General features: G+C 38.7%; 1 protein-coding gene across 1 annotated transcript in view; it reads right to left on the reverse strand.

Annotated features, from left to right (window-relative positions):
• Positions 1-25,448, reverse strand: part of HIBADH (3-hydroxyisobutyrate dehydrogenase) — an 83,938-nt gene that overhangs the window by 47,053 nt on the left and 11,437 nt on the right. Inside the window, exons 3-4 of the mRNA XM_044450732.1 lie at positions 24,128-24,237; positions 23,009-23,130 (exon numbers count right to left, since the gene is read on the reverse strand). Coding sequence (XP_044306667.1) covers positions 23,009-23,130; positions 24,128-24,237 — 232 coding nt within the window. The remainder of the gene's footprint in view (positions 1-23,008; positions 23,131-24,127; positions 24,238-25,448) is intronic.

The following is a 25,448-nucleotide window of genomic DNA, read 5'->3' on the forward strand; positions in this document are numbered from 1 at the left end:
TTTTTGAAGGAGTGAACAGCTCCAAATTTTAAAAACAATTCACAATTTTCAATTTATGAGTCAAAGGTATGTAATAATTTCACTAGGTTAAGCTTTATATTACTCATTAACATATTCTAATTACTAAATATTTATACATCAAAAGATATTGCATAATACTAATCTATTTTGGTTAGATATAATTTTCTTTTCATTTGCTTTTAAACTCAAAACAAAGCCAACCTACTATCCTCCTAACAAATAGTCATATGCCAATGTTCCATGTCCCTAGAAACAGAAAGCTTGTACAATAAAAGGAAATGCAAGGTCACATGACAGCATATTTAAGCAACAATTCCAATCTTTATAACTTCAAAAAAAAGCTCACGCTTACCCATATTATAAAACAGCAAGATCATCAATATAAAACCAACAGTCGAAGCTAAATATCAGCAGAAAAATTCTGCTTAAATGTTCAGTAGAATAAACAAGACTGGTTCGATCAACACATTCATTGCCCATGCTGAAATGGCAAGAAAAACAAAAGTAGCTTTGCCTAGATGGAAGAAACAATACCTGGCACCAGGAAAGCTTCTGTAAGATAAGCATTCAACAAATGAGGAGTCACAACTGAAAAGGCCCTGTCCCTGATCAATCACTCAAATATTAAAACTCTCTCACAACAGCTGGTATACTACATTGCTTTATAAGGTTTGTGGCCATATCAGATTTTTGTAAACATTCCCATATACTCCTCAAATAATATTTCAAATAAAAATATATTAACCATTTTAATACCCATATTAGTACATTGATCTTCCATAGACAAAAGCAATCTCAAACACATTGGAACACTCAAGCTAATGAAAAATCCCATGATATAGATTATTAGCCTTCCACGGTAACACACGTATTTTACATCAATAGATCATTTAAGCCAGCAGCTATTATGCCATTTTTCCCTTTAACCAAGCCTTATTTTTCATCGCTGCATGGAGGTTCCCATGACAACACACGCAAGCTATAGATGTTATTCCAAACTGAATTTGTAGAGAATCTCTACTGTAGTTATGATTTAAGTGGCTCTATACTTTGTACTTTAAACTGGGAATTATTCTTTTTCCTCTGCAGTCACCATTATTTTTAATGAGCTCAGTTTACTTTGGGAACCTTAGCAGAAAACACTCATTTACTCCAGTCCTAAAGCAATGTCTGCTAAAAAAAAAAAAAAAAAAAGGGCAGGAAAATACAAAGATTACATGCAATGTAAAAATCTGCATGTGCATGTCATTACTCCACAACATCATTAAGTGCTCCACAAAAAGGCCCAAGCTGTTATGTGTGTTAATGAATTGGGCAGTTACTTCAGCCTAGTCTCTGCTGTATCAGATTTGATAAAGACTGGTATGTTAGCTCAAGTCTTGCTTATTAAGGACTCTGGTGAGAAAACCTGACACGTTAAACCAAGCACCGGTTCAGGGACAGCAGGAGGCCATTCCAGAGCGCAGGCTCCATCTATAAAGGCAAACTACCTCAGCTTTTTGATGTTAAATAAGTAGCAATATCACACACAACAAAGCTTAGAAACAGGCTTTTGTATCAAGTTTAAAAGTCTAACACTGAGGGTCAAAAGTCACAATTACACTCTATTGCTGCTGCTTACTAGTAAATATATCTGTTTAAAGCAAGAAACATTTGAAAAAACAAAACACAGCAAAATCTATATGTTATATCATGCCACTTTTTAAAAGGACACATGGGTTTTAGATTTTCAGAAATCAAATATCCAAGTTACTCTTTTTACACACAGGCCAAAAGATATATACTTGCCCTGCGCACAAGGTGGGAGGTCAGAGAACCTTTGAAAGCATATACATTTCTCAGCAGATTATGCACACTAAATACTTAAAGAGAGAGCATAATGGTCTAAGATGAATGGCACTTCATAAAGCTGTTGATAAATTATCACCTTCATGAATTAAGCAAAGATAAAACACCGGCAAAGTAAAATACTGCTATAAGGAAATAAATTCTTTCTTTCAGCTATTTTTTCCAGTTTGATTAAACAAAATATGACTTCTCAGAAGATTATATTTCATTTAAATAAATTATGCCTTAGAATATAATTGAGAACTTTTTTTTGAAGCACTACTATTTTGCTTAATTTTGTGAAAAAATAACTAAACCAGGATAAAGTACTCTAATTTTTGTTTGTTCACTTTAAACAACAGAATCAGAAAACAAAGGATACCATCTAATGTTAGTCCTACATTGAGCAGATCCATTAAAATGAACGGGCTTAAGTGAGCTGCAGCTAAGACCCATTCATTTCAATGGAATTACCCAACATAGGACTACCACTGGATTCTACCCACAAGGTTGGACAATCCACAGAAACTCTGTATCCAGCCTAAAATTCTGTTGCAACCAGGGGAAGATCCATATCTTTTGGGAAAAAAATTCTTGTAAATGTACAGGACATTGTATCCTCAAACATCTACCTTGGTTCTAATCCAAATATTTGCACATAACAAGTCATGGTGGTATAGTGGTTAAGAACACTGGGCTGGGACTCAAGCAATTTGGCTTTTAGGCCCCACTCAGCCATGGGGTTTTAATAGGTAACTTCGTACAAGCCACAGACTCTCAGCCCAACCTACCCCCACAGGGTGGTTGTGAGGATGAGATTGAGAGGAGAATTATGTAACCAGCCTTGAGTTCCTTGGAAGTAAAAAAAAGGTGGGATATAAATTTATATAAATAAATAGATGCATAGCTTACGACTAGTAACATTTGCATAACAATTACATACAATAACTCCAGAAAAAAGGATGTAGTCCTGTGCATTTCACTGCACAATGATTGGGTAGCACTCATCTTCATCACAATGCAGATCTGATACCACAAAATGACATCCAGTAGTGACTGGCATGTACACAAGACTCATCTCTGGATCCAGTTTTCCTTCTTGCATGCAGCATGACTGTGTTCAATATGGAGCACATGGAACAACTGTTCTGGGCATACAGACCTCCCACGGCATGCCGAAAGCGCCTGCTGGATGAGGTGTTAGATTTTTAAAGTGAAGAAGCTATTGCCTCAGATACTTTATGCTGGAAATGTTTTAAGTACCTAAAAAGCACATTTCAGAATTCTTCCCACACAGCTAAACTAAAAGTCAAATTAGCATACAATTTATTTATATAAGCAAGGTGGAATTACTATTCCATACTAAAGCACCTCCACAGAACATTTTACATTTCCCTTGTCATTCCTGCCACCAGGCACTCATATGTTCATATGATGCTATATTCATATGATCCCTGAGCACTCAACTCCTTGATTAGTAGCAAGTTTTATTAAAGCAAGTTTTAAAAATGCAGAAAATCTTTCTGGAGTGTTATATTCTTTTGTCCAAATGCTGGCAAGCCCAGCCACCTACTATTTTAATATCAGGCTTGGTTGCAATGCCACCTGGTGGTGTGGAAAATGAATGAAACCCTTTGAAGAGGTTGAAAGGTTTGCTGGGAGGGGGGCAGGCTGGAGAACTGAGCATAAAATGTTCCATGAGAATTTTTGCTATACTAAGCATCTAAAGTTGCATCTGTTAAAGAGCTTTAAGAGCAAATACTTTCATCCTCAATGCACACAATCTATTAAAGTGCTTAAAACTTATACATCTATCAGAAACTAGGACTAGGATTTCCCAGTTGTTTCAAGTCCCTGTAAGTTGAACGCCGGGATCAGTTTATGTACACACCAGGCTTCTTAGCATTAAATAAAATAAATTATCCCATCTTCTGAAGAAAAATAAAATGTTGCTGAAGTCTTAAAGGAAGGTTACTGAACTGCTTTGTAAAATTACACTGTATAATTAATTCCATAGTAAGAATGTTTTTATGGCGTGTTTTGGTGACCCTTTATTACCATCAAGTTCACAATGCTGGTGGGCTGCCTTTTAATCCCTCCGCAGACAAAGACCCTAAATAAACACAGATCCCTTCCTGGGAAAAAAGTCCACTCTGGTTAAATGGTAAGGAAATGAGTAAATCATTAGTAATCTTTAAAGCCAAAGCTATAAACTCAAGTTACCTTAAGTTAAAATGAAAGTGTCCTGCAAGAGTTTCAAAGTTCTGTCACAGATAGAAATCTCCAGCTCTTGACTCCAGACTAGGCGCCAGCTGATAAACAAACAATTTAAGTCAAGAACTGGAGAATTCCCAGCTTTTTTGGTTTAATGGCTTTGGCCAACAGTATTTATTGCCTTCAGTTTTATTCTCACTTAGCTCTAAGAGGAAATTTAAACTCATCATTATCTTAAAGTTCCATATGGGCAATAGTCAACTCACCTGATACACTCCTTCTAGTCTGAACAAATTTTAGTCCTCAGCATAAGTGAGGTAATAGTGTAAACTAATTAACTGCAGTTTAAGGTCGACTTTTTAATAGGTTAAATAAATTTTGTTCAAAATGGTTTATAATCTCTCTTGGGCCAGTGTTAATACTGAAGAGTGTAGCTTTACCATTTCCAGTCTGAAGTACTAGTAGCATATACCCATAAAAACTTCAGCCAGTGAGGTGTAGTGAAGTAGACAGTGTTGGACTTTTGTATGAAGGGACCTGGGTTCAAAGACTCTCATGGCCATAAACCTCACTGGGTGGCCTTCAGCCAGTACCATATGCCATCCCAACCCACCTCACAGGGTTGTTATGATGATACATATGGAATGTGGGAGCATCTTGGAGAAGGATGCCCTGAGCATCTTAGAGAACAGCATCCTTTCCCACTGGTGTGAAGCCTTCAATCACATCCACTTTTTGTCTGCCAGAATTATTATGATTTACTTAAAACCTAGATACTCTACCCATCTGCTGCATATAGGATATCCATGACAGCTTACAGTGAACACAATTCAAGATGCAACACAATACAGCACAGTAACAGAAACAGCAAGGGGAAAGTGTTTAGAAGATTACAGTTCAAAAAGATCAACCAACCCACAGGAACAACAGAACAAAACAGCTCGAACAAAATGCCATTAAGAAAGGGGAACAGGTGGATCTCAAAGGGAAAAGTGTTCCATAATCTGGATGCAATTGAGCAGAAGTGTCTTATATTTACCTGCCAACCAAACATATGGGTAAGTAAGCTTATGCAGGTTGGCTATCAGTGCTGATTAGGAATGATGGATTTATATTATCTCCAGTACCTGAGCCAATATGCCTCTGCATACCACTTCTTGGGAAACATAGGGGAAAGGGTGCTATTGGGCTTCCCACCCGGGGGAGGGGGTGGCCACTGTATGAAGAGAATGGCTAGAAGATAAGCCACAACTAAGAATTGAGTATCAATTGCATAGGGGTTATTGTTGAATTGTAAGTGGTTGAAACATGGGCTGTCGGTTGCCATGTTGTCTGAACCTAGCCAAGATAACAAACCATGGTAAGTAATTCACAGTTCACAACCCAACAACAATCCATGTTTCTCTTCACAGGTTGTTCATGGTTAATAAGCCATGTCTTGTCTGTGTAGCTAGGTTCAAACAATATGATAACCTACAGTTCAACAGTAACTCACATTCAACCCATGAGTGTTGATTATCATGAATCCAGCCCGTGGATCCTTGGTCTGAGTCAGTATGGCTCTTTGTGGTTGCTGTTGAGATGATCCCTTAGGTATCCATGTAGAGTAGGTAGCAACCAACACCTTGAATTGGGTTTGGAAACAGACCAGGCTTAAAATCCACCATTTTTTAAAATTTGCATCCTGCCTTTTTCCTACAAAGGGCTCAAGGCAGCTTACATCTCCTCCACCTTATCCCCACAACAACCCTGTGAGGTAGGCTGGGCTGAGAGTCTGTGACTGGCCCAAAGTCACCCAGTTGGCTCCACGGCTGAGCGGGCACTAGAACCCAGATCATCTGAGTCCCAGTCCCATACTCTCACACTACACCATTCAGTGGCAAGAGTCAAGTAAGCTGTCTTGCTTTTCAGTCTTTGCTCCTGTACAGTCCCTTCCAACAGCTGGTCTCCATACTTTAGACAGTGGTCAGCATAGACAGTGATCAGGATTGACAGCTTCTGGAGTGCAACAATTTCTGGATGGGCAGCAAATTGTACATTCTACCTTATATTATTGACAGCCATGAACGAGATGTTTTTCGTAGAATTTGAAGAAATTAATCATAAGTATAAAAAAAACACCCTTAAAATATGTTAAGACTGATAATATCCCAAACAGTGGCATCCAGCTTAGGACTCTCATATCAAGCAGAAGATTTGATCCTTCTTGACATTACCTTGCTTTTTACCACGGTACCACTTTTAAATTTACTGACTCCTGATGGCTTTTCCTTTAAAAATTACTGATTATGCTTATTACAACATTCTTGCCAGGTAGAACCAGCTGCAACAATCAGTTTACTTCATATTTTCAGATTTTAAAAAACCTTCTAGTTGGAAATAACGTTAATTGTTACAGTCTAAGTAGGGAACTACATTAGGGCTAAAGAAATTTAGGGTGCAATCCTATGCACATTTGGGCAGAATAATGTCCCGTAATTCCCAGCATTCTCCATACATTTTTTCTGTCTAAATCTGCACAACATCACACCCTTAGAAACACTATTCAAAATTAGCCTGGTTTAACTCTGTGGCTTGTTTACGCACCACTTAAGTCCTCAAGAATGCAGTTTTTTAGGATGCAATGCAACCATTGGAGGAGGAGGAAGAGGAGGAAAGCCGTGCCACTTTTATTAGTGAAATGTTGAGGAGAATAGTCGGCACAAGCCCTTTGGTTGCTTGAGGTGAAGGAAAAGCTGCTACCCTTTCTGTCCCTCCATGTATGCTCCATGTACAAAAAGAGTCAACCAGACTAGCAGCTGAATCTTACTTTAAGATGGGATGGGGCAGCAGCCTCTACAGTGCCTGAGATAACAGGCTAGTTAACTCAGTGATGCAAGGCATGCTTGTGTAGCACAAACAGCTCTGTCTGAACACTGCTGCTCCCTGCCCCATCCCACCACCAGTTACTTGAGGCAGCTGCCTCACTCTGCCTACTGGGAGCATTGTTCCTGGAAGAGAAACAAGAGGAACTAACAAAAGGGGCAAAGTAAAATGTAGCATTTTGTGACATATTAAAGAAATTAATAAAGATCAGTAAAGAAGCTGCCAGAATACAATCAGATGTCATTATTGCAATGCTGTGATGACTGTAAATGAGAGCAGGTGCCCAATTCATAGACAAGATTTGGGATTTGCAGATAAATGTGTGTAGGTTTGCAGCTCAAAATTCCATTCTGGTGAAATAATAGGAACTTAGCCTGTACCTTGTTTCAATTAAATATGCACACAATATGGCCTATTCATTTCTAAGCAAAATATTTTATATGTAAATTCTACTAGGAAACTTGAGAAATGGATAGTACAACTCACTTGATAAGCACAACAGTTTCTTGATTGGCTAGAAAAGTCAAATAAAGTAATTCCTGTACCTGCAAATATTTGAATATTTTATTCATATTTTTCAATAATTCTTTAAGCAACTGATTACACTGGAAATATGGGAAGAAAATGTGGTTACACCCCTAAACAGTTTCTTTTCTTTTCCTATTAATTTCTACAAGAATATTAAACACAACTGATATTCCATGGAGGGGTTTTCCATAGATAATTATATTTCTTGTAACACTTCCAGCAACTTCTTTTTTCCAGAACTAAAGGAACAGCCCCGATTCTGCTAGGAACACTGAATATGCTCCTTTTGTATCCTTAGCTAGATCGGTGGGGCAGTGTTCTATTTTACACAGCACATTTCTCTGTTTGATAATAATGCCCTTGATTTGAATGGCTGACTGGTCTAAGTCAGGTTTAAATATAAAGAAATGTAAGAAAAGGGAGCAGAAGCCTTGAAGTTGCCCATCTATAGCTTGCAATACCCAAAGAGTCAACTGAAAAGCAAACACACAGGTCATGTTCTCACAGATTCCCCCACAGTTTGTTGTGAGATGCAGTGTACTTCTATTTAAAGACAATCATTATATCTAAATGTCCATCTATGATATAAATTAGCCTATGCAAATTTTAGGCAGTCAATGCCATTTCAGAGTGATACCATGTTGCTTTCTAAATTATGCCTAAGTGACCACCCTAATGGACAACAATGGGTACCCTGTGCGGAGCTATCCTTTCCTGTTCAGTAGCTATGGCAGGGCCAGAATCAACACTTGGTGGGGGAGCCAGAACCCAGGCAGATCCAATTGTTAACACTTTTTTCTGATTCTGATGTGCCAAACAATGCCAGGTACCTAGAATTACAATTTAATTTCCAACAATGCCCATGGGGAAATTAAAATGGCTGCTCCAAGCCAGCATTGCATGCATTACCCTACCCTGCCAGGTAAGCCAAACAGGGCCCACTAAAAGAGGGGATCCATCAGGCAGCATTTTGCTTAGTGATCCTACCACACACCTGCAAATGTAGAGACAGCATGGAATCTTTTGAAAAGAGTAAAAGTCCCAGCCAGACATTCAGAAAAGAAAGGCATGGACTAGAATCAGCCTATTCCCACCAAACAGTTAATTAGATTTTAAGCCTTTGGAAGAGGTTACACCCTACCACTTTCAAGAAAAGGCCATATATTAAAAGACAATTCAATACTAAAACCCATCACTATACTTTTAAGAAAATCTGTTTTGTTTTTAAGGATTTACTATCAAAGCTTCTATCTTTTTTCTTGACCTCATAAAGGCATTTATGACTGGGAACCAGTAGCTGTTTAATAGTCTACCACATGGTTGTGGTAACAATGTGGAGAGGCAGCATGTAACCACAGGCATTCAGTAAAGCTAGTATTGCAACACACATTTCTGCGGATTTCAGGGCCAAACAACTACAATATGAGTCAGACATGGAAAAGCATTCCCTTCTTCTGGGACAAAAGCTGCGGCTTCCACAATTAACATATACAAATCACACCCCCGTTACAAAGGGCCAATAGTAAGCAGTGCTATCTGGCAACCCTGTTTAGCTTTCACTTAAGGCTTTTTTCGGAGTCCAGTAGGCTTTGGCAGAAAACAGCACATAGATGCAGCCAGTCAGTAACCTTCCACATACATCCAGTTCCTCCTGTGTGCATGGATAAATGATGCTTTAGATAGTCTGAGGGTTTAAGACCCCATTGTTGCCTGTTAACAGTCATTGTAGTATAAGTTTATGTTGATTCCTTGCCATTTTTCTTCTGATCTCTGGTGCAGTTTACAATGCTAGCCAACTGTCACCTTTTAAAATACCTGAAGCAAAATAATTATTCTAATAATCTGGAAAATGTTGCAAGTTGAGAGGCTATGTTAGGTTTTACAGGGTGATTTTATTGCTTTTAGAAGAATTTTGATTTATATAGCAGGTCTTCCTGTGGAAATATGAATGCTGACTTGATTGCAATTTTCCTGCCATTGCTAAACCAGCTATTTGGCAGACAATCAAGTGACCTTGACCTTAATGTGAAGGAAGTTTTTTCCTTCCTTTTTCTGAAGAGTTACAGTAGTTCAGGTTTGCTGTTGAGAGCTTAGGATGGTAATAGTGCATGAATTTTATGCCGGATGAGATAGGAAATTAGTTCACTCAGACGTAAGAGGTGGATGGAAAGTACAGTTAGAACTGCTTCAGATTCTTTTCCATTTCATGATTATTACTTTTAGAAAAGCCACTGTACAAGACTAAGTCATTTAAAGGGTTAAATGTGAGATCATCCGAAACCACATCACACATTAGGAAAACATCATGTCATTTTCACACTGAAAATATAAACTAATTTTATTGTTTTGCAAGAATTTAAAAGAAATTATACATTGTTACAGTTCCCAGAATTCCTCAAAGAAAGTTGTGCTAGGCTAGTTAAATCAACTTTTTGAAAAAGGAAAAATGGAGGAAAAAACAAGTTCTTTGAGCATGCCCTTTGACACTGCGCTTTCTGGTAAAAGTTGATGCTTTGCCTGAAATCTGGTGGTAAGATTAGGCTCTGTGAAACCAGAGACTGCTTCCTTGTGTGGTTACAGCAGCTGTGACATAGTTTCTGTTTAGTCCCAAAAGATACAAGTGCCAACTTACTCCACTCTTTTATTGCTGAGGATACTTAGTATTCCACCCAAATTGTGCAAATTTCTACTTTTGAATACTATTTCAATCACCTTGTTTTCCTCACCATACAATGGATACGATCTGGTGCACTGCTTGTGTGAATGAATGGCATTTGTGTTCACAAACGGGAGAAGACTCTAATTGCTTAGAGCAATACTTGCCTCCAAAGATGGCATCCTACCTGGCATGACATGCCTTTCTAGAAGATTCTCCAGTTCTCAGAAGTGGTTTTTAGAGGGAATGGTACAATGGGCTTAAATTAATTCAGGTTTTAAATGGATCTCTGCTCATAGTTCAATGTTCTACCTAGTATTTTCTTAAGATGCATCAGCTCAAAATAAGAGTTTATAGACTTAAAGTACACACATACACACATCTCCATCAGAACAATGTTCCCTTAGTGGTTCCAAAAACCATAGTTAGATCCTGACTTAGTCATGCTCAAGGACAGAGCCTCATAAAGGGAACATTTCATGATGGGGAAGCTGTGGCTCACTGGAGGCCCTCCATTTAACCCATGGGGATTCCTCAAGGGCTCAGGGCTTGATCTCTATAACTGAAAATAACACTCAATTAAAAGTCGCCCACTGACTGATATACTCAGTTCTCTCTCTCCTTTTCACCAAGATCACGTAAGGCTGCTCGATTACCTGGGCACACTAATAGGCTGTATGAAGGCAAATAAACTGAGACTCAGTCCAGACAAGATGGAGTATTGCTACTAGGTGGTGCACTTGTCCAGATGAGTGATAGCCTGTTCCAGATGGAGTCACCCCCCAGAGGATCAGGTTCATAGTTTGGGCGTGCTCTTGGATCCAACACTGTCACTAGAGGCACAGGAGGAATTGGTGGCATGGAGTTTGGGCTGACATACAACCATATTCTTATCTAGACAGGGATAGCTTTGTTATAGTTATGCATCCCCTGGTAAACTCTCAGATGGATTACTGCAATGCATTGTACATTGGACTGCCTTTGAAAATGTTCCAGAAACTTCAACTGGTCCAAACTAGGGCAGTGAGATTGTTAAAAGGGATTGGCCACTGAGATCATATTAGATGAGTACTTTATCATCTATACACTGCCTGTCAGTCCATGTCTGGGCCCAATACAAAATGCAGGTATTATCATTCAAAGCCCTAAATAACTTTGGACTGGATTATCTGAAGGAGCATATTCAAGACCCCAAGATCATTCTCAGTTGTCCTTCTCTAGAAGTCTCTGCCAAAGGATGTCAGGTGGGCAGCTACTAAGGGCATTTTCTTTTATGGCAACCCAGCTATGGTATGAACTTCCCACAGAGGCTTACCTAACATCTACACTGCATTCTTTCCAATGTTGTATGTAGATCATATTTTTCCAGGACTTTTCCAGTAATTCTTGTGTCAGTATGTTTTAAATACTTCATCCTTCACTGTATTTGAATTCTTTCTACTGCTTTGTTACTCTGTTACTTTGTTTTTAACTTCAATTTTTAACTGTCATTTTAAACATTTACACTTTTTTTTACATCTTTTACTGTTTTTAAGTAGCATAGGGATATCCCCCTTTTCCACCCAGCATTTCTCTCCAATAAATGCCATCCCCATCCCCACTTTCTACATGTCAGCTCCAGAATGAAGGTAGCAAGCATCCTTGACTAGAACACCAGGACAAAGTGTGATAGAAATGGAAAACTTGGCCAGATATACTAGGGCCAGAGACAATGGCAAAATTCAGGAAGAAGTGGCAAGGTATGGCAGAACCAGAGGTGAAGGCAAGAGTCAAGAGATGAGGGAAGATGTTGCTGGGCTGCAGGCAGAAGATGGATCAGGAATAAGGAGCGGCCACCGTGAGAATTCCACCTTGCAAGCACCTACAGGTTTGAAACTAGTCCTACAAGTACTTGAAGGTGAACCAAGCTGCCTTCTCTACCAAGCCCCCAGGGGAAATGCATAATTCTACAAATCCTGACATACCTCAGAGGCAGGATAATCATTATTGCTGCTGAATCCGAATTACTTTCCCCTCAGAGAAGGCAGATTGTTTCAAAACTATTATACTCCACAACACTTCCAGATGATCCATAATACAAACTGGGGATAAGAAACCATAACCTAATGCAAGTCCAGCTGAGTAAACTATCAGCATTAGTACTAAAGAAAAATATATTGGGAAACCTATGTAGATATTTGGCTGTTGGACAGAGGTAAAATTCTAGGCAACCCACAAAGTAACAAAATAATACATACTATTTCAATATATATTTAGCTTGTTTCTATTAAACAGGTACTTTATGAGTAATAAACTTTCTCTCTTCACAGCATGCTAAATTTTAGGGGTTTATGTGCTGGATAATTTGGGGGTAAAAACAGAATTTGGGGGATTCTCTTTCCCTTTTTCAGTGGCTATGAAAGATATTCAAAATTATTAACAATATAAAACATCAAGAATGCCATCTGAACTGAGATGCCATTGAAAACTGTAGTTTTGCATCCCAGCCCAAAACTGCACCAGGAGAGAAAAATAGAATCAGCCATAACCTAAGTAGCCAGGAAGTCAGTGTAAAATGAATCACTCACTGAAGAGCAGCTGTTTGAAGGGTGCATTAAGATAAGTATGGTTTTATTTACCAAGCGGTCACGCCAATCTCTGAAGCCCATGAATATGTCCGCTTACAATGTCTGCAAATTCCGTCAAATCATGATATTTATATTTCTCTGTGCCAGAATAAGTCTTAGAAATTCTCTGCTAAATTACCAGAGAATTACTAGTTTAAAACCAGGCTAGTCTAAACTCCTGGTATGGTGGACAGCAGCCAGGGTCCCAGCATCCTGGCAGGGTTTGTTGCTGATACCTCTTCCACCACCATTTTTGGTCCCTTTGTGCAGGAAGGCTGGTTTCTCAAAATCATCAAAAGTGGCTCAAGCTACCTTCTAAACTTCCCACAATGATACTATATCAGTGCATTGTATGAAATCAAAATGATAGAAATCCAGCTGATTAGCACTGCTCATAGTGCTGCAGTTGTCACCACCACCACGAAGATCCACTGACAGAGGAGAGGGTCCCATGAGATGGTGCTTCACCCAGGCCCACCTGAAACCCCCAACTCAGGAATATATTATCTTTCCCTCAAACAAAGAAGCACCAGTAGAAGAAAGGTCTATACCCAAGAAGAACGAGAAAGATGGAGTGTGCCACTGCTGGCTTGAGGTTTTCCAGGGCCTTTGGGCAAGACATCTTTATGGGTTCCCTCAGTGAGTCTTCTCACCATTATTGTCACTAGCTACTATTGCTCTCAGTCTTGTTCCTTAATTCCTGCCATTTGCTCAATGAAAGGCAAAGAGGCATTGAGCAAGAATAGCACTGACATCTCCTGCACCACCATTATTTGGTCCAGACATATGAACAAGCAGACTGCAATGGTGAAGGAAAGCAGCAACTACAGGAAACTAAGCCTGAGGGCCCGGCTGTTGTGGTTTCTTGGCAGCTTCCCAACCAGGTCTACTATTGACACTACACATTCCTGCCAGGTCAAGAAAGGTATATATAAAGTGTTTGAGCCCTGCCGGGCAAAGGGCATTGCAAGTATTAAATATGCCACCTAGTCAACAATTGTGCCAGTTCCCCTGTAAACTACTTCAAATCCAACTTTACAATCAGTCTAAATCAGTAACTGTGATGCAGAATGTTCACAATGCATAAGCTGCTTCCCCTTTCCTTGAGATAGCCTTTCCTAGCATGTGGTTAACACTCATGTGGTTGTTAATGTTGCACAGTCTTAGAAGAATGCATTTTGAAAGGATTTTCAGCAGGGAGAGTAAGAATTAAAATTCTGAAAAGATGGAAGAACCATGAACGTAATAGGCAGTCATTTACTATTATCTAGTGCATCTGATAAGCATATATGTCTACATCTACATTATGGACTATTAATTTTTAACATGAGTCTTACACAGAGTTCACTTGATTTATAATTTCCCAAGAAAAAATAGAATGTTCAGAACGACCTCAAAAATTATCACATGCAAGGTTACTGCATGTATACCCATGCCCTTCAGGACAGACAGAAGTGAAAAGGGTGGTAAAGTTCCCCAAAAGGCCTTATTTATTTCACATAGGTTTGATCAAATATAAGCAACTCAAATTACATACTATGCCCCAAACTCTAGTCTGCAATACTAGACCTGTAATATAAATAGGTGACCCAAGCTTATTTAAATGAAATTTTCTTTCTTTTAAAAAAAATACCCAATTGTGCTTGGACAGAAACAGAATGTTTAGAGCCTGGAGCAAAGTAACAGTGCCAAATTATAAACTTCTCCAAGGGAGGATTTATAATGGAAATGCCAACAGACTTTTACCTACAGTGGTGCCGTTTTGTGCCAACATATAAATAATTTTAGTTTTTGTGGTCACATCATAAATTAGACACAGGTCTAGTAGAAACAGTAGGGTTCTGATTCAGTAAATAGAAAGAGCAAGAGTGCATGTTTGCATTTTAAAAAGACAAGCACAGTACAGACTTGATGCTGGCTTTAAAACCAAGTCTATAAGAGGGTTTGGATTTTTTTTTTAAAAGTAGCCAAGCCATATTCTGAATTCTTTAAAGCTTGTAAAATACGAAGTCTTTAACAAGCTCTGCTGCCTACTGTTTCAATCTTCTAGGAATCATTTATACAGGTAAGAAAAAATGGCACCATTCAACATACATTATTCACTCTGTTAAGAAAAAATGCACACAGATGCACGCATGCATGCATGCATGCATGCATATGCACACACACACACACACAAACTCGACACTCCATAAAGGATACCTTAGTCCTGATATGAGAACTCCTGCAACAGGGTGTGTACAAAGAAGCTCTTATGCATACCAAGGTTACTTTCTTCATTCTCAGTTTATACTTGTCACTACAGAGTCAATAAATGACTTAACATATTCCAGTTTCTTTTTGCACAGACAAGATGCAACAGGAAGGGAATTTATCCAGGCAACATGGAAAATGTCAAATTAAATATACCTACAGAGATCTGCTTCTCTGCCCTCCCCCCCTGCCAAATTTGGAAGAGGGTATTGGAAAAATGAAAACACACAAAAAAGGGAACAAATATGGATCTCTTTGAAAACGAGAAGGACACCCTCAAGGGGTTTTTAAACTATACTTGCTTGCAGTGTATTGTGCTTTTGCAAACAGAAGTACAAGAAAACAGATTTTAATCAACACAGTAATGGTCAAGTCACAAAATAGCTGAGATAGCTAGCCTATCTTTTTTTCTGGGTTTGCCCTGATTAAATGCTTTCTTCCGTTACTTCGCCTCTTCACCATCATCATGCCTATTCCTGGACCAGTATCTTGGCACATTCTTGGTAGCTTTTACCCCTGTATACTCCTTATTCCATTCTTGTTCTTATTTTGTTCTTAGAACCTAAGCTCATGAAATTAGTCCACTCCTTCTGTTTACTTTTAGCAAGTAAAATGTACAATCTTTCTAAAATCCTTAAGTCTGCAACACCTTTATCTAAACCAAACCAATGTCAACCCTTTTTTCCATAACTTTAGCATCTTTCCAATATAAAATTCCATTTTCAAATGACAGAAAATAATCTTCCTTCAGTTTTGGGATCTTTCTTCTGATCAGCTAAACCTGGTATTGTCTAAACTACACAAAAAAGCAGAAGCCAGGCTGTTCTTTTGGGGAAACAAAAAACAGAATTCATTTGAGCAATATCTCTATCAGGACCAACCGAATGCCCCAAAGATTTGGCAAGAGTTCAGATTCTTCAGAATTCTTTGTTAGGCTGGATGTTAAGCAAAACAGAAAAGGAAGAAAAAGTTGGCTTGATCCTGAAGCCACAAGGCCTGCATTTAGTCACAAGCACACAAATACTATTATTTAGAAACAAGTGTTATCCGTATTATGGTTTCACTTGACATCCAGCCTTAGATCCCTTAACGAGTACTGAAAGGAAGCATGCTTTAGAGTCCAATAGCATGGAGCCTTTGCTATAATGCAGTAATTTGGAGCAAGCAAGGAAATTTCTGATGCACAGAAAATTTTAAAGGAGTCAATAACAGGGAGACATATGCACTTAGAAACCATTTCCTCAGCATAACAACAACACTGTGGCCCACACCATGGAATAAATTGACCTTTTTTCCTTCCTCATAGATTATGTATTTAACATACAGTTGCGATCATCACCATCAACTCTGTCAAAAATCACTGAGTCCAGGAGTTAAAGTAATTATGTTTGTGCAAGATAAAACACAGAAAAAGCAAAACAATAAAGAATCGAGTATGTAGCAATTTGCCCAATTTTTAGAAAAGAAGAGGATAAGGATCAGACAGAATGGTCAATCTGGGTCGGGCACACTTACTTTTTTGTATTGACAGCTTCACTGGGTGTCTGCTGAAGTAGAGAAGACCACACATATGTATGCTCCTACACACATATACATTTGCATTCACCCTCCCTCCCTCACACACACACACACACCCTTTCCCAACACTCACACCAGCAGTAACAGATCTTCGTCCTGCAGCAACAGCTGCAAGGTCCTGAAGCCCCAGTTCTGCCCTACCTGACCTTACTCTGGCCACTCTGGCCACTCACACTCACCCAAAGACAAAAATGCTCTGAAAACAGCCTCTATAACTCCTGGCATTCCTGGAGCTCGCTGGGACAGAGACAGGAGTCTTTGTCACTGCATCCTGGAATGCTCTAGGAACAATGATCCTACCTATAGCAGAAAGACAATTCCTAAGACACCACTGCCTCTCCCCCACTTTTTTGGAGGCAGCAGATGCTGTGGTTCTGGGGACCACCCCACAGGTCTTGAAGAGCTATCTGCAGCCCACACTTTTGCCCTACTCTATATGATGGAACATGAAGTAGTACATAGCAAGAAAATACCAGAAACTCATTACTATGTTGAACATACAGTATGTGAATGTTGAGCAATGCTGTGTTCCTTCAATTACCAACTGACTTCATATTTCTGCAGATCTGCCTCTATCTCATTTAAGTAAAAACAACAAACCTTGGAGTAAAGTCAGTGATGCTCTTACAAGGCAGATATCCATCTCCAACATTTGGCTGCAACACTCACGTAATTATGTGCATAAAAAGAGTATTAAGAAACCTACTAGGCACCATCTATTTCTTTTTATTGTTGAGTTTTAATTGCATTTTTGTCTTGATATTTTAACTGAATTTGTTTTTATCTATATTTTATTATTGTTAGTCACCTCAGCACTACTTCTGGAGGAAAAGCAGAATGGAAATTCAATAAATAAGTTTAGCCAAAGATACAAACTCTGGTCCAAAGTGTTTAAATAACCTTTCAAGCATACTCAATTTGTATCTTTTATGAGTTTGAACTTGGTGGGAAAACACTTACTTAAAAATTTGCCAGAGGAAAAAACAAATACCTGTGGTAATGATCCAAAGAACTATGAAATTTATGTTGTACATCTGATAGGGCTTTATATTTGTTTTCAATGAAGGGCAGCACCTTATTCTGCATGGACAATTTCTTCTGAAACCAAAGAGACAGCAGAAGTGTGCGATTTGGTTCAGAAAATAAATACTTCATTGGCAAAGCAGTAGTTCTCAGCATTAGTCTACAATGAGTGGATTCACAGATCACACTAACCCACTTTAACAACAAACCATAGTGGACAAGCTGTTGTGCAAACCATCCACAGCACACCTGGCAGATAATCAGGCTCATTATGGCTTGTTCTTCGCATCAGTTCTCTGGCTAGTATCCCAGAGGACTTGGCAACTGAAGCTCCCTTGTCTCTTCTCTGTGCCTTTACTGTGAAACCTTTTTTTCTCAGTGCGGCTTTTCCCCCTTCTACAGTTTTTCTTACTGGAGATCATAAACAGCAATCTCTGAAACAGGCACATTGGAAGGAATGTCCACTCCTTTTGTCTTTACTTTTTTGCAATCCAAATATGCCCTTTTTTAATTCAGTCAGATTCGAGGAACTGTGTAGATGCCCAGTTACCCATTTTTGAAAAAGGGAGTCTTTGCTTAAACAATGAAATGTCCTCTCTTAGTGCAGCAGTTACCAACCCTGGCCAGTGACGCAGAGAAGAAGCTGCTGCGGCTTATTTGTTTGATGTAGCTGCTGTCAAAGGGTGATCTGTTGACTCAAAGCAAAGATACAAATGGTCATTGATAAATAAACAATAAAGATGAAACACAAGATCCACTGAAACATCAGATACAGACTCTAAAATAAGCGATCCATTGCTTGAACTGACGAGAACCTTCTAATTCTTTATTCTATTCTTGCATTAGACACAATGTTTAATATTGATATTAAAAATGTATAAAGCAGGCTCCTGGGTAAACATACTGACCAACCTCAGTAAATATTTCCAATAATTAAGAAAACTATGAAGTCGTAAAAAAAAACCCAAAACAAAACTGCAGAACCAAAATTCAATTCTAGCAATTGTTGCAATTCTAAGTATTGTAACCAGCCTCCATCAGCATGTCACATATGACACACAGCTCAAAAAATGACAAGAACTTTTTTTTCTCCACTAATTGATTCAAAGCTAAAAAAAAAAACTTTTCCATCCAAGTTTGCCATTTTTACCAATTTTACATTCTGGAGTTTGTCATAAGGTCAGTTTAGCATATGAGAAAGTGTTAGGCTGTACTTGACATGATACTGTCCACCACTCATCTTGAGCAACCTGACTGTTAGGAAGACCCTAGATAGGAGGAACGCTACCCATTTTAATAGGCCAGAAGCCTAATGCCATCCACTAGAACAGAGGGTCCACACCAGAGAATTTCAAAACTGATCATGGTAGAATATCTACTCTGAGTAGAAAAAAAATAAAATTTAGTTTTTAATTTAGACAACATTCAACAAACAGGCCCATTGATATGACATTGGATCTGGAAAGCCAATTTGATGCGTACTGGTTAAGAGCATGGGACTGGGACTCAGATGAGCTGGGTTCTAGTCCCACTCAGCCATGGAGCCAACTGGGTGACTTTGGGCCAGTCACAGACTCTCAGCCCAACCTACCTCACAGGGTTGTTGTTGTGGGGATAAGAGGGAGGAGGAGATGTAAGCTGCCTTGAGCCCTTTGCAGGAAAAAGGCAGGATATAAATTGAAAATAAAAATAAAATATTCAATCCTTTTCAAAGATGTTCATGGCAGAAAATAAAACTAGAAAAATGATTAAAACGAGGAGTTACATTTTTGAAAAAATTGCTATATGTATGTATGTATGTATGTATAGAGAGAGAGAGAGAGAGAGAGAGAGAGAGAGAAATCTCACATAACAAATAAATCCTAGGTTTGATACCCATCTTCACTGGGTCCTATAATCTCAACTTTAAAGATGTCTACCTGTCTCTGTCCAGTGATATCTCATGAATTAGCTCATTCAAATTCAGTTTAAGTATTTACTGCAGGACACTAATCCCACTCAGATGACTGTCCAGATGCTTTCTGAATGTCGCGAGTGAGGGAGTTTCCACAACTTCCCCAGGTAATAGGTTCCATTGCCATACTGCTCTGACAGTGAGGAAATTCTTCCTGGTGTCTAGTCTAAATCTGGTTCCTTTTAACTTAAACCAATTATTCTGTGCCCTGCACTCTGGAATGAATGAGGAGAGATCTTGTCCTTCCTCTGTGACAGCTTCCAGGTACTTGTAAGAGTGCTAGCATTTCTCCCTTTGTCTCGAGGCCAAACATGCCTAGTTCTCTCCATTTTTGCTCACAGCGTTCTATCTCCAGTCCTGGAATCATCTTTGTTGCTTTTCTCTGTATCCTTTCTAGCTTATCAGCTTCTTTTTAAAATTTAGGTGCCAGAACTGGGCACAATTCTCTAGGTGAGATCTGACTAGTGTTGAGTATAGGAGAACTAGTACTTCATGTGTTTTGGAAGTGATACTTATTTTAATGCAGCCCAAAATAGCATCTGCCCTTTGTGCAGCTGCATCACATTGCTGGCTCACATTTAGCTTGTGACTTACAACATCCCCAAGATCCTTCTCATTTGTTGTATTGTCCCCATTTTTGACCTTTGGTTTCTTGTTCCTACTGTTTAAGGAGGTTTGCTAAAATCTTACTTGGATCTTCCTGTTCTCCAATAAGTCTACTGTAAGCAGGTTAAAACAATTTATTATTGCTGTTAAAGAATAATATTCCACATGGATTTAACATTCGGTAAATCATGATAGATTTCTACAAATGAGGAAACTGCAAACTGGCTTATAAGCATTTTCAGTTCCTCATTTAGTAATATTGGTAGCATTTTAAAAACATTCTTCATATATAAGTAGTAATTTGGCCTTTCCCGACTTCCAACTCAATGGCACAAAAATCAACAGCATTCTCATTATTCTTAAAATACTTGCAAAGCTCAGCAAAAATCTGATTTTTAAAGACCTCATCATGAAGAAGTGAACCATTAAAGTGCCAAAGAGCCAGAGGTCAAGGTAAAAGTGAAAATTAAAATTCCAGGAAGCTTGAGGAATGGTATGAATTTACCAGTGTTATTTTTAAATAGTCTTGCAAGCTTTAATTTAACTTATCAATGCAGAGATAAGAAATGCAAAGATAAGAATAATCCAATCAAAAGCAATTCTGACAGACTGTAATAAATATATAGTCACAGTCACCAGGATGCTAAATCTACATATCAACCACACCAAACTGAAACATGTAAGACTAACATATAAGTCTAACTGTTATTTGCCATTTCAGGAACAGTGTACTCCAAATCCAAAATAGCATCTAAGATCTCACTGAATTCCCTTTCCCATCACCACAATCAAGTGACCATAGGGAATGCCAACCAATTTGCTAAAACAATCATGAAACATAATCAGATATTCATTATTTGGTTCATGCATATTAATCATGAGAATAGCTTTAGCGATGTATTTTCCAGCCAAAATAAAAAAGTAATCACTGAAGTAGAAAAGGGAATTGCAACATCTTCCCATGTTTATGTATCTGTTACATAAACCTCTTCAACCTTTTCTCAACAAATGGTCATCAAGATTCATCAAGTGGATTCACTAGGGAAATGCAACACTGGGATTAAAATCTTTTACCTTAAGATGCAATGATTTAAAGCAATATATTTTGTTTGATCATACTATGGTTTGATCATCCCACAAAAAAACAAAACTTTATGTCTCAATGAAATCACTGAGAACTAAATCAATGCTGGATTGTGTTCCTGCTATATAAAGAGGTTCAGATGCATATTTATTTATTTGCATTTGTATACTGGTTTATCTACTGAAAAGGCATCAAGGTAGCATGGAACAATTTAAGATTGTTGGCAAGTCAGAACAGTTCAAGAAAGGTTGCAGCTGGTGTAATTGTAGAAGTACATTCCTCGCCACAACCTAAAGTTCCACAGAATGCACAGGATCAAGATACATTCCCATACTATGGACTTGATATTTCATGGGGAGGACAACCCTTCCAGAACCCACTGAACCCAATCCCAAAGTCAGGCTTTCTACTGACCCAACCACACTTCCATCTTGTCTAAGTTTAACCACAGCTTGATCACTTGGAATCAGAGCATTACCAAATCCAGCTCAAGGGTTTTCAAGACTTCCTCAGCATTAGGTAACAAAGGCATTAGAGCTGGTTGTTACTGGCAAACTGGTGGCACCTTACTCCTAAACTCAGAATGACCTCTCCTGGGATTTTTATGCAAATACTAAATAGGATAGTTGTGCAAAACCATAGGCCAAGAGCTGTGGAGTCGAATAGTAACCCCCCAGTACCACCTTCTGGACATGATCCAACAAGAAGGACTAGAACCACTGCAAAACAGCACCTCTAAACCCAATCCTGTCAGGCTGTCCAAAAAGATATTCCTCTTAACGGTATTGTAAGCTGCTAAGAGATCCAAGAGAACTAACAGAGTTGTGCTCCTTGTATCCAGTTCCCAGCACAGGCTATTTACTAAGGTGACCAAAGAAATCTCAGTCACATATCCTGGCTGAAAGCCAGAATAAAATGGATCCAGAGAATCAGATACATCTGCAGTTGCAATACCGCCACCCTTTGAATCACCTTAGCCAAGAATCTGAGACTGGCCGATAAATACACAGACATCCTGGATCATGAGAATGCTTCTTTGGTCAAGGTCTTATTTCAGTCTCTTTTAAGCAAAAAGGAACAGCTCAACCAAGAGGCATTAATCTATTCCCTTAGTCCAGTGTTAGTCCTACTTTGGTCAATGTATTCAGCCAAGAAAAAAAGAACGATCAAGTACAAAGTTGCTCCATGCCCTCACTGCCCCTTGCCCATATTTTGCCGTCTAATGTTGATTTTAATCATTGTAAAGGTCAAGTTGTGTAAAGTCAGTGTTTTCACAAGAAATACATACTGAACAGACGGGATAGGAACCTTAACAGTGGAGTATGTATGCAGCACTTTTTAGTGCTCCAACTTGGGCTGCTGGGGGAGGGTGGGGAGGAAAAATTAGTTTGGTACAAATTAGTCTGGTACAATATTACAGCAAACCCAATTAATTAGCACTTATTAACTGAAGTATTATTATCATTTGGTATTCACAGTTCTCTGAACTTTGGGGTTCAGTTGTCTAATAAGTATACGAAAGCATGCACAAAAATGCCTACAAACTTTCATGCGGACTTCTAAAAGAAACCTTCACAAACTGATACAGAAACAGGGCAGGACAAACTTAAGTTTGGAAAAAGGAGAAACTGAAAGAAACTATAAATTAACAGCTTTGTCCATCCCCATGTGAGATTATCAAAGTCATGTTCCATAACTGCCTCCCTTGGCAGATAGGAAGAAATAACATCAAGATGGTTCTGCGTAACTATCTGGGAAAACATGCACATATGGGGTGGGGGGGGGAGACTTACCACCAGAAACAGGAGCATCCATAAAAACAGCTCCCATTTTTTCAGCTTCTTTAGCAAGTTCTTTTGAAACTACAGGATCAATAGTACTGGAATCTATTAACAAAGAACCTTTCTTCACTTTCCTGAAGAAAAAAATAAAGGCAAAAAACACAGATATACATTTGGGTAAAACACAAAGGCAATTAGGCACAGTCTTTTGGGCTGCCAACAATGGCAACAGCTTGAGGCTTCTGCAATACAATTTTAAAAAGCATCATGCAGGGCACCAACTCAGGCATTATGAATGAGATATTTGATAATGGCCTGCAGTGTCCATAAATTCATGGCAGTGGTAATAGGATAAAGCATCGCTGGGTAACTGCAGACATGGGGCCAAATCTAACTTCCCCACAGTTCCTCAAATGTCCACACCAATTTCCCTGGACTCACCCATTTCCCCCAACCAATCATTTGTTATTTCCCAGTTTTCTCTAGTTTTTTCCACTGCAGTTTAAGCATTCAAAATGCCTCTCCTAAGGGCTAAATAATGATGAGAGCTTTAAGCCATGATATGTATTGTTTACATGGATCTTGGGCCACACTGCTTTGGCCTTCAGTCTCACCCACCTTTGGGAAGCTGCTTCCAACAGCTTTTATAAAAGGGAATTTGATTTCCAGACTAAAAGAGGTCCCCCACCCTTGTATAAAGGAACACATTTTATAAATATTATTGCCTTGCTAAGCTTTTTAAAATGATTACTGGTGATTTACCCTTTGTATTTCAATTAAAAAATGAAGTTGGGATAATGGACTTCTAGACTATTAATTTATTCTGGAAAACTGTGAGAGCAGAAAAATGTTGTGTTCACACACCTACAGAGATTAGTGCACAAGTTTCAGCACAGATTATTGTGTGGAATAAACCTCATGCATAACTCATCCATTGCTGGATGCAGTTTGCTGTCCCAGGCACAGCAGGGAATTGTTTGCACACACAGACTGCTGAGCTGCAGCATTTATTTAAAAAACATTAATTCAACAGGCAAGTAGAAAATGAATGTAAATGACACTTAAGACAGAATGTAATGCACAATGCTTGATTTTATTATGATGCTAAATGAAAAGAGAGAAAAAACTTACTTGAGAATTCCATTGGTGCCTGTGTAAACTTCTATTGCGTTAGGATTAGACGGAAGCATTGTAATAATCCTGTCAGCTCTTTCTGCTACATCTGCTGGGGAATCTGTTACCTTTTAAAGGAAAGGGAGCAGGGAGAGGTCAGCAAGCTGTTGCTTAATGAAACAGAAATTATCCTTTCATGTTTTACCATTCAACATTTTGAGTAAGTTCTAAAGCACCTCAGTAGTAATGAAAATGCAAACAGAAACTATACACGTTGCTGAGCCACAAAAATCAGCTGTGAAATCTTGCAGTATCTTCTTGCTGCATTGAAAGTTGGAGAGAGATAAAAACTAGTTTTTGCTAACAAGAAGATGCCAGTTCCAAGAATCAAGCTCTCATTGAAATCAATCAGACTTAAGTTAGTCCTAACTACTTATGATTTTATAATATTTATACTGCAATCCTTCAGAGGTCTACTGAGAGTTAAGTCCCACTTAGCTCAATGCAGCTTATTCCCAGATAAGTAGGTATAAGATAGCACCTTAAGGCAATTATCTTATGCATATTTAGACGGAATAAAGTCCTACAATTCCCAGCATCCCTCTAGTCTGCCATGCTGGTTGAGGCATGCAGGGAACTGTAGGCCTTTTTTTCTGCCTGAAAATACATAGGATTGAGCCTTTAGCTAACTGAACTTTCTATATATATATATATATATATATATATAGAGAGAGAGAGAGAGAGAGAGAGAGAGAGAGAGAGAGAGAGAGAGAGATTAAAGCATATTATTTGTTTAAATTGAAGTCACTTATCAGGGCAGAACAAAATAACTGGGATCTAAGACAACCCAATTAATGCATACACTGACTTCAAATAGAAAACTAGTGGTTCAGAAAAACAAAAAGATTTCTTGTGAAGCAGAAATACAGCTGCATAGTTATACTGAAGATTTATACAAAGTACACCTGACAGAGCAGCTCTGACATGGATTCAACAACACAGATGAAAGGCTTCCCCAGAAAAGATGAATTCTCTCATGCCTTACCAAAAACTAAGCTTAAATTAAAAAGGCATATTTTTTCCACTGTGGGTTTGGACAGAATTCCTCTCACCAAGCTTGTGGTCTTTTAGTTCTGTGTCACACAGCCAGCAAAAAAAGAGTGATCTTTAAAGCAACTTGTAACATGATTAGGAAGTCAAAAGCTATAGAATAAGGGAGCAGGTAAGAACAAGCAGTCCATTCAGTTCCACTAAGGAGGCCCACATCAAATAGAGCTCTGCTTGACTTGTACTTCATATGCCTGCAGCCACTCCCTCTGCCTCCACTTCCCCACGGGTC

This window comes from Varanus komodoensis, unplaced genomic scaffold (assembly GCF_004798865.1).
Source record: "Varanus komodoensis strain SLA01 unplaced genomic scaffold, ASM479886v1 scaffold68, whole genome shotgun sequence".
NCBI lineage: Eukaryota > Metazoa > Chordata > Lepidosauria > Squamata > Varanidae > Varanus > Varanus komodoensis.